The sequence below is a fragment of the Crocuta crocuta genome, unplaced genomic scaffold, assembly GCF_008692635.1.
Source record: "Crocuta crocuta isolate KB4526 unplaced genomic scaffold, BGI_CrCroc_1.0 scaffold290, whole genome shotgun sequence".
Lineage (NCBI taxonomy): Eukaryota > Metazoa > Chordata > Mammalia > Carnivora > Hyaenidae > Crocuta > Crocuta crocuta.
Window position 1 is genome coordinate 5,230,182 of NW_027527429.1, and position 10,559 is coordinate 5,240,740.

Consider the following 10,559-nt stretch of genomic DNA (forward strand, 5'->3'; position numbering starts at 1 on the left):
ACACACACACACACACACACACACACACACACACACACACACAGGTAATCCCAGAAAATCCCATTTGAAACGACGCTGATTCCGGCTGCAATCCCAGAGTGAACTCGAATCTTAGCCAGGTGACCAAATCTGCTCGACAGAGGTCCCCACGGGGACGATGCGCTGGCTCTGCGGGCCACGCACTCTGTGCCACAACCACCGAGTCCACTGGCGTGCAGCAAAAGCAGCAGAAACGTGTGGGCGCCGACGGGCATGGCTCAGTCCGGCGCGACTTCTCTCACAAAGGCAGGCGGCCCACGAGCCAGTCTGCCAAGTGCTGTTTTAGGAGATTCTCTTACGAACAGATAATGAAGTATAGTTTTGTTCTGCTGTACGTGAGTCCCACGCACACTTCTATCCCCAAGACGTGCAAACACCAGAAGGGCTATCCCCCACCCCCCGCCGTGGGAGCCGCGGGCAGCCGAGCCTCCTGCCGTGGGGGCGCAGGAGCCCCAGGAATCTGCCTCAGCGCACAGTCGTTCGCTAACTGCCTCCTAGGGGGTGTAAGGAGGCCCTTCTCCAGATTCGCAGAGCATCACCGCACGCCGTCCCGTCCAGCCCTGCCGGCCCGCACCCCGGGATTTGCCCCTTATCCTGGGGTAAGTTTCTATTTCTCAGAGAAGCCTCTCCACAGAGCCCCCACCCGGACTCAAACGACCCCGGCCGCAGCCGCCACCAGTGACCCCTGGCCACCCTGGGGCTCCAGCACCAGCTCTGAGCGCTGGCCCCGGCCCCCCAGGGAGGCCCGCCCCCGTCCCTGACTGCCCTTCCCTCCCGGCCACGAGCACAGACCCTGGGTCTTGTTTGCCAGGGATTCCCAGAACCTGTCCTATCGGAGGCGTGCATGGGAACCCTCGGGGTTCCGTGTGCCACCCTCCAGCACACACTCGGCCCCCAGACCTACTGAGGGCCTCAGCCTGGGCTGAGCCCTCTCCTTCAGTGTCGTCACAGTTTGTGGTACAAACACACGCAGACGCGCTGACGGCAAAGAACAGGCTGAGGCTTCTCCCCTCCACACGGAGAGAGAGGATCCCGACCTGGAACCCAGGCTGATGAAAGTGAGGAGGGGGAGGCGCCGTGCGGTCAGTCACCATGGTCACAGCACCTGCCGCTCCCAGCTGTGCACCCCCCCCCCCAGTGCCGCTCGCCACCACGTCAGCGACGGATGGCTGTGCAACCTCAGGATTGGCCCATGGCTTAGCGCCCCGGAACACAGAAGTGTGGACAGGTGTGCAGACACCCAGAACACGGAGGTGTGGACAGGTGTGCAGAGCCCCCCGGAACACGGAGGTGTGGACAGGTGTGCAGAACCCCCCCCCGGAACACAGAGGTGTGGACAGGTGTGCAGAGCCCCCCCGGAACATGGAGGTGTGGACAGGTGTGCAGAGCCCCCCAGAACACGGAGGTGTGGACAGGTGTGCAGAGCCCCCCCAGAACACGGAGGTGTGGACAGGTGTGCAGAGCCCCCCTGGAACACGGAGGTGTGGACAGGTGTGCAGAGTCCCCTGGAACATGGAGGTGTGGACAGGTGTGCAGAGCCCCCCGGAACACGGAGGTGTGGACAGGTGTGCAGAGGTCCCCAGAACACGGAAGTGTGGACAGGTGTGCAGAGCCCCCCGGAACACGGAAGTGTGGACAGGTGTGCAGAGACACCCGGAAAAGGAGGCACCTGCACCCAGCCCTCCCGCAGGCCTGGGAAGCAGCCGGCGTGCCGCACGCCCCCGTGGCACGCGCACAGGCTACCCGCACACTCTCCACTGGGAACAGCAGAGGAAGGGACGAAGGCACGGCAAACCTCATGGGATTTATAAACAGCACAGCATCTACGCCCCATGTGGCTCAAAGACGGGCCATGGGGCCAGGGACCCTCTGCTTCTGTGCTTCACGACTGCAAAGTTCCAGTGCAAACAAGAAACATAGGCTGTGTTTACAGACACACACAAATCAGTGAGGATTATCTTCATTCAGGGAAAGACAAAACCTGGGGCGAGTCGAGGAAGTTGTGCAAACTCTTGAGGGTCAACACCGATGTGCATGAAGGAAACAGAGCCTCTCACCGGTGACGCAGTGAGAGAACGAGCACCAGGTGGCGGGAGAGCGTGCAGACCAGCCGCCGAGGCCCGCTGCTACGACTGCCTGGTGTGACAGCCACACGGAGGGAAGTGGCCCAGGGAATCCGAGTCAGAATCACTTATTTGTTTCTTTGACACAAATCTACCTAGAAAGGAGTATGGAAATTAGGTCCCCCCACAAGGCATCCTGAAGGAAGGACCCTCAGAGTGGGGCACCCCACTCACCACTGCTTCTGAGTGGCTCAGAGACTGTGAGACGGGGCAAGGAGCAGGGGTGCGCCCGGATGCACGAGGGGCAGGGCCGTGCCTGGATCCAGCCTGACTCCCCTTTGCTTCCCCTACAACACTTAGCCCCCTCAACGCCCACAGAATAAAGCACAAGCCTTATCCTGTGCAGGGGGCTCTGAACCCCACAGACCACCATCCTCTATCTCCCCAGCCTCAGGTCTGACCCCATCCACACCCTGCCACCCCAGGTCCTCGCCCACGCGGCACCCCCAACCTGACGGCCCCTCCCTCATCAGGTGGGCTCCTGTACCCCCTTCCTGTATCAGGAGCCCCCCCCAACCCCATTCACCTTTCCCTGATCTGCCGAGGGGCCCTCCTCTTTGGGGCTCATGACAAGTATGTCCCGCAGTCATGTGACCGTTCACGCCAGGCCTTCCTCAAGTCAAAGACCCGTGTTCTTGGGACGCCCAGCCCCCGGCGTCGCCCCTAAGCACACAGCAGGCAGCAAAGACACACTTAGTGAATATCGAGTACACTCACTCCCGGCCGTCCGTGGTGGCTCTTTCACTCTGTGCCCTTGAAGCCTGGGGCCCCGGGAGCTTGGTCCATCCTGCCTACTCTCCACGGTCAGTGCCAGTCACACCCCTTCTCCACAGTGGCCCCACATCGCCCCTCACCACCACGTTCAAGGAGGTCTGGGGCGCGCCGTCGACGGGCGGGCCATCTTCTGTCACGGACAGTCCCGGCTTCTACCGCACAGCTGGGTGAGCCAGGGACGGGGGCCAGTCTCTGTTGGCGGTCACGCACCGTGTGGGAGAGCAAGGGCAGGCAGAGGCAGGCGCACCGGGGAGCCCACGTGGCTGTGCAAGGCACCCCTTGGATGAGCTCTGACATCGGGAACACGCGCCGAAGCCACAGAAAGGGGAGAAGAGCCAAAGCAGCAGGGCGAGGGCGGCTGAGGGCGTGGGCTGCATCCCGCTCAGGTTAGCCGCCCGGGCCGGGGCTGCTTTCATCCACTCACTCATTCCTCAAACAGCGGAGTGTTTCCCGGGGGCCGGGGGGCCCTTCTCTCGTGGCGTTTACATCATCGTGGATCGGAGAAAGCCCAGGGAGGGCCAGGATCTGGGGGGACAGTGCAGCGACCCAGGTACCAGGTGGCTTCCCGGGAAAGGTCTGACAGCACGGCCTCTGGGCTAGGACCCCAGGGACGTGGCCGCCTTCCACCTGATGCTGTGGGCAGAGCTCCAGCCTGAGGCAGGGCCTGGGCCCACACGACGGCCCACCCCGTTCTCATTTCATTCCGGGCTCCTTCCCATCTCCCTGCAAACCCACTGTCCCAAACCTCCCCCCTTTCCAATTCGTTCACTCAGTTTCCAGACCAAGGACTCATAACTGAACAGAAGATCATCTTCAGAAAGCAAGGGGGTGGGAGGCGGCGTGGCCGGGGTGGGAGGCGGCGTGGCCGGGGTGGGACGGGAGGAAGGCCAGCTCACGGCGGCCGAGGCCGCAGGAAACCAGGGCTCCGTGATGTGAGCACCGGGAGAAGTGAATCCCGGCCCCCAGGCCCCCGTACACGCTGGGCCGAATCGGCCTGTGGCGTCCGGGGGTCTGGCCCACATGCAGATCCACCTGCTCTCCAGAAGGTGACGGGCTCAGTCCAGGGCCCGCGCGAGGGAAACCCCTTGCTGGGCCAGTGCTCCTGCCCCCCATCGCTCCCACAGACGAACCAGGGACGGCCCCCCAAACCTGTGCTGTCAGAGAAGCCCCTCCCCCATCACTTAAGTCTGAAAAGACCTGAAACGAAGAAACGGGACAGACAAGCCGCCTCCTCGGTCTTTATTTTCCCACAGCTGGGAAGGGCTGCTCTCACTGTCATTTTCCCCCTGCCCTTTCGAGGGGAGTGTTTTTTAGGCTGCAGTGAAGGAACTGAACGAACGATCAAAACTATCGATGTGCCATGAAAGCACCGGATTCTAGAACCGATGGCAAATCCCAGCCCCCCAACCTCCAAGATCTAACCCTAACCTGCCGAGATCGACACCTCCGGTTCCCATCCCTTCTGGACGATGCTCGGTTCTCCCTCTGCTGCACACGCCTGGCAGTTTGTACTCCCGCGAGCGCCGTCAGGCTGCGACTGTGTGCCTCCCACTCCCGAGAGCCGGGTGCACCACGGACGGACCTCAGCGCCGCACGCACCGGTGTCAACTCGTGCCTGCTCGACACACACACCCGGCTCGGCCATTCCCAGAGGCCCTCACGGGGCACGGCAGCTGCTGTGGAGGGGCCGGGTAGCGCTGCGGAGACTCACATCGTACAACAGTCAGGAGGCGAGAAGGCTGTGCGGAGCCTGGGGGAGCACGGAACGCCGAGGCCAGATCACAGGGGTCAGTGACGTGTCCTACTGGGAAGTTGGGGGAGGGCATGCTTCCCCCTTAGAGAGAACGTCCCGCACAGATTCGAGGCGGGAACGTTATCAAGTTCCTCCAAGTCAGCTACTCCAAGACAGGCCACCGGACGCAAAGGGCGGTGGGTGGGGGGCGGGACCCGGGCCGAGGAGGCCGTGCAAGGCCCAGCGAGTGCGTTCCCCTCCGCCGATGCCCCGGGTGCGCCCTGCCCAGCCTCCCCGCCTTCCGCTTCTCAGATCGCACTTCCCAGAGGCCGTCCTCAGTCCCTACTGACTCACTCACGCTCACTCTCACACACACACACACACACACACACACACACACACACACACACACGCATGAGACAGAGGAAGCAGCGAGCAAGCCTCCAGGAGAAGAAAACTCAATATTAAGTCAGGCTTCGGGGCGGCAGTTGTGAAAACTTCGGAGTCACCCCCAGGTCCTGTTGGGGGGTGAGACCTTCTCCCACAGGATCGGAACAGAGGGGGCTGGAGGGCGAGCCTCCCTGTGCCCCCCAAGGGGCTCGCAAACCCAGCGGGAAGCCACCCGATCGGGGCTCTGGAGCTGCCTGGGGGGGGAGGGTCGCTACAGAAGCGCCATCTCCAGGTGCACATGCAGGTCTCTCGGGGAGCAAAGAGGAGCCCAGACGCCGGCCCAGCGAATCACGGAACCCGCGCCCGGGCGTGTGGGGAGAAGGCGGCAAGACTGGACCTGGCCCCCAAGCACCCCCCCCACCCCGCCCGCCGGGCACTTACCATCATGAGCTCCTTCTGGAAGGACTTTCGCTCTTTGTTCTCGGCGTTGTTACAATCCTCCTTGAGTTTCTCCAGCACGGACGCCACCCGCTCGGGCTCGCTGTCCAGCTCCGCGCGGCAGAAGAAGGTGAGCGGCAGGTCCCCGTAGCCCAAGGCGTCGGCGAAGGAGCGCCAGCTGCTGATGTTCTCCATGAGCAAGGTCCTGACGGAGGCGTAGATGTAGGTGAGGAACTTACAGGGCCGCAGGATCTGCTCCAGCAGCACCGAGGTGCTCAGCTCGGGCCCCGACAGGAGGCTCGGCCGGGCCCTGCCCACCACCAGCACGTTCTTGGCGTGCACGAGGCCGACCCTGCCCTGGTGGTAGCCGATGTACCACTCCTTGGTCCACAGCTGCCCCTTCAGGCGGATCTTCTCCTCGCTGAGCAGCGCGACGCCGTCGCCCTTCCTGTACTCCAGCAGGTAATGGTTCTTGCTCTGCCGCACCACGGTCTTGAGCAGCTTGCCGAACTTGAGGCTGGACACCGGGCGGTCCTGGAACGTCGGGTATTTGGTGGTGGCCGCGAACGGGGACAAGATGATCTTCCCGACCTCGTTCTTCTTGAGAAAGCGTCTCTGCCCCGAGGGCTTGATGGCACTTTTTGGGGGCGGCTGGGGGGTCTGCACACAAAACTGGGTCAGGATGGCCTCCTGGTCGCCCTTCACCTGGACCCGCAGGGTGAAGTCGGATAGCTCGCGGGGGTCCTGGCAGGTGATGGGGAAGATGAGGCGGCTCACCTTGCCCAGCTTCATCTGGAAGCCCCTCACCACCTTGGCCTGCTCGCTGGCCTTGACCTCGTAATTGGTCATGTTGGAAAACACGCAGACGTGGAGATCCTGGGGCCGGGGCAAGACGAACTGGTGCTTGCCCCAGAGCTGCAGCGCCACGGGGGCAGGGCTGGGGGCCTGGCGCGTGACCTCGCTGACCAGCAGCGTCTTTGGGGCGCAGTCGTGCCCGAAAATGGTCACCACGGTCTTGAAGGACGGGTGAATGTGTTTGGGGCCATAGAGCCCCACGGTGACCTTCTTGTGGATGAAGTCCCACACCGTGGAAGGGTAGAGAATGTTGGGGCCGTGGGCCACAACGGCCAGGTACATGCAGGGCTCTAGGTTGTCCAGCTGCACCTGGACCGTGTCCCCGTAGCTGTAGGTGAGCGGGACGGGGACGTAGGGCCCTTCCTTCAGGTCGCTCCTCAGGCACTGGAGACCCACTGTGCTTTTGCTGAAAATGTCATTTTTCACCTCGGCGGACACTTTCATCTCCACGATGATAAAGGTGTTTACCTCCAAGGTGCTCAGCTTCACCTCCAGCACGGGGCTGACGCTGCTGCACCTGTCGCTGTTGAGCTCGAGCGGGGGGTCCAGCAGGGCCTTCATGGAGATCTGCTGCGTCTCCCCGGGGCCCACGTGGCCCTCGGGCACGTGGATGCTGATGCCGGTGTCGGGCAGCTGCACGGCGCCCCCCGACCTGTCCAGCTTGCACGCGATGCTCGTCTCCACCGCCTGGGTCTGGCCCCACCCGGGGCTCTGGCCCAGCAGGTCCAGATCGTGGCAAGACCGGGCCAGCTTCCGGTGGCTCAGCCAGGCGGCGCGGAAGTCCTCCCGGCTCTGGAACTGCTCCGGGGCCGGGGACTTCAGGCCCGTGAAGAAGCCCGAGGAGTCGGGGGCGTCCGACTTGGCCTGGAGGACGGACAGTTCCGACAGGCTGTAGGAGCGCTTGCTTCTGAAGAAGGGGTTGTCCCGCTTGCCCGCCGCCTCTGCCTGGAGGCGGCTTGCAGCCGGCAGCTCGTCAAAGATGTTGCCGACGCTGTTGGTGGTCGCGGAGCTGGACTCGGTGAATGAGGACGTGCCTGTGTCAAAGAGGAGCAAGTCCACGGTGCTCTTGGGGGCCGGCTCGTCGAAGCTGGGCATCCCCGGCGCGCTCCCGTTCAGAAACGGGTTTGTCTGGGCCCCGCTCCAGAAAGGGTTGTTACTGTAGGTCTTGGCCGGAGCCCTGTCCTCCGTCCATCCCCCGAGCAGGTCCAACTCCTTGGCCACCTCGTCCGGGCTGTCTGGAAGGTTGTCGATCACCCCGCTGTCGCTCAGGGTGGAGTTCCGGTAGTTCAAGGGCTGCACGTAGGAGGAGGGGATGTAGCCCATCTCCGTGGTGTTGTGTGCGTACCACCACTCTCCGCCGGACGCGTCCAGCACGTAGAGGTGGTCGCCCTTGGAGAACTTGAGGGTGGTGAAGTTGGCTGGGTGGTAGTCCTTGATGGCAACCACTTCCTTTGCATTTCCGAAAGGGGGGGGATTGTCTCCTAGCAAGGCACTGGGAGAAGGCACTGCATAAAACACAAAGAAACAGGTGAGGGCGAGGCCCACGGGCACCGCGGAGCACTGACCGGACCCGGGGAGGAGGGAGAGCGCTCTTGGCGACGAGCCCCAGGGCACTGTGCTGACTGCCTAGCGCCAGCACCGCTGTCCCAGCCCACTCGGCGCACAGGCGCGAGGGTTCGCACACCCCCGTTTCCCCGGGATTGCTAAAACGCCATCACATTTTTAAACATTTTCTAAGTTTTAACGGTTTTATTCGTAAGTAATCTCTACACCCGGCATGGGGCTTGAACTCACAACCCTGAGATCAAGAATCACAGGCTCCACCGACCGAGCCAGCCGGGCACCCCCGATGCCTTCTCATTTGGGCCAGAGTTTTCTTTATGTAACAAACTTACCGGAGCTGCCACCGGATAGAGAGAGAAGCTGAACGTCACTGACTGAAAACCTGTGACGTTCTGAGTGGGGCGACCCCCAGCCTGGAGCCAGGGTCAGGAGATGACCCGTGTTCGTGGGCTGCAACACAGACACGTGACTGGGGAGAAGGTTCCCCTGACAAGCAGGTGCGTCTCTTACATTTCCAAGCTGAACTCATTCTTCCTCAAAGACTTTTGAGGGGCGCCTGGTTGGCTCAGCCGGTTAAGCGTCTGACTTCAGCTCAAGTCATGATGTCACAGTTCATGGGTTCGAGCCCCGCATCGGGCTCTGGGCTGGCAGTGCAGAGCCTGCTTGGGATTCTGTCTCTCTGCCCCTCCCCTGCTCATGCTCTCTGTCTCTCTCAAAATAAATAACCTTCAAATAAAGTAAAATAAGACTTTTGAGGCCAGTGTCTCCCAGCCTCCTTTAAAGGATCATTCAAAATGACAGCTTGGAAATGGGCTCTCCCGCACGCCTTGAAAATGAAAAATGTATGTCCGCCGTCATTCACGTTATCCCCGAGCAAGCGTTTACAGCTGAAAGACCCCAACTCGTGCAACAGTGACTCAAGCTAATTTTGGGTTCACGGCGTTCAACTCTTTGTGTTCCCGAAGTAGAGAGCAATGGGGACGGCTAAGGTCAGCTCAACGAGGGGTGTGCGCTTGGAAAAATATCGGATAATGAAATACCTAGGTGTTTTCTCTCCCTCCCTTACACGACAAAGTATATCCAGAGGACGAGGCAAGCTCTTTCTGAACGAAAGAAGCCCCCCGACCCCCAACTGTGCCTTGTTTCACAGGGTTTAGGGGATATTCTGGCTTCCTGTAAGAAACGACATTCAGAAAGGACCGTACTTTTTAGTGGAACTCCACCCACGTCTTCTTTAATACATGATTAAGTCAATAAGCATTCTATTCTACCAAACTGGCCCTCCAAAAGAAGTCTTCTGCCCGCTTCCCTTTCCTTTGAAAAGAAATGATGGAAATGGAATTGTATTTCCTTAGCAAAGTCTGGGGAAAGAAAGCAGGAAGTTTCTGTTTGTTTCCATGGGCCAAGTTAGAGAGAGAAGCTTGGGAGAAAGCTCACCTGGGCCGTGAAGGCTGTCGCCTCCCGCCCTCTGTGTGGGGTTGTCGGGGAGAATCTGGCCCTGGGTTCCCTGGCCAGGGGCTTCAGTCCAGGCCTCAGAGCCCCAGAGTCTTTCTCAACGGGCCCTGGCGAAGAGAACGTTCTGATGATGTGCCTAGCATAATGGTGCCTCGCCGACGGCAAGGATACACAAACCGTTATGTTAAAGGAGACACCTCTGCCGTCCCTCCTAATTTTATTTTCTCTGTAGCACTTATCATTAACCAATATACCATGTATATATATTTTTAGGGGGTGCTGCATGGCCCCATTGGGGTGGAAGCTCCGTAGGGACTGTCTTGCTCACAGGGGCATTCCCGGAAGCCAGCCTGTCACATGGCAGGTGTTCAACAAATATTCGTGGAATGAATGCTCACTTTACATGCACACAACAGAGAGGCCATATTCATGGTCAAGGTGTCGGCCAAAGGCAAAGCCAGAGCTCTCCTTGGCTGTGCCCTGCTATAAAATCACCCCAAAGAGAAATCCGTTAACAGTGAAGGGAGGGGAGTGAATAAACACAGGAAAGGCAAAGAGAAGGACTTTGAGGGAGAGGTGGGGGCGGGTCAGGCTTGGGTCAGGTGACAACAGCACACCTCGCTTGCTTTGTTTTCCAGCCCCGCCTCCTGTAATAGAAACCGATTTTTTTCTTTCCTTGACACATCTAATGAAAATGTCACATAAAAATTAAAACCAAATAAAAATTAGAGAGCTTGCCAGCTATTAAAATCTTGTTAGCGTCCCTCAGAAGTTATATCCCCATTATGTTCCCCAGAACAATTCCCTCAGAGCGATGTTTTTGAAATTAAAAACCAAAGCCATTAAGCAGGCTTTGTCTACAGGCTGAGAAAACGTATCAACGCAAATGCTCACTCTGGCTTCACCAGACTGAAGAATAAAAATGGTTTCACTTAAAATTCCAAGCAGTCTCCTTAGCAGAGAAGCAGTGACATATTTCAGTCAAGGATCAGGCTCATCCGATGGGAAACGGCGATTCTTCCAAGGAAATGGACTGTGGTGTGAGCTCCTGGCAGATGGGTCCCGCCATCGTCACCCGTCACAGAGCGCCTGGGGACACCCGGGGGGGGCGCCTATCCAATCAAATGCAGGAGAATCCCTATCGAATCCCATCTTAATGAATTCCGGAAACGCTGCTTAGATTCACAGCT

At 59.8% G+C, this 10,559-nt stretch overlaps 1 protein-coding gene across 2 annotated transcripts in view; it reads right to left on the bottom strand.

The window, feature by feature from the left end:
* The window catches only part of SH3BP4 (SH3 domain binding protein 4), a 51,396-nt gene that overhangs the window by 7,465 nt on the left and 33,372 nt on the right, over nt 1–10,559 (bottom strand). For both annotated transcript variants that reach the window (XM_077757606.1, XM_077757609.1), the window contains exon 3: nt 5,500–7,856. In XM_077757606.1, coding sequence (XP_077613732.1) covers nt 5,500–7,856 — 2,357 coding nt within the window. The remainder of the gene's footprint in view (nt 1–5,499; nt 7,857–10,559) is intronic.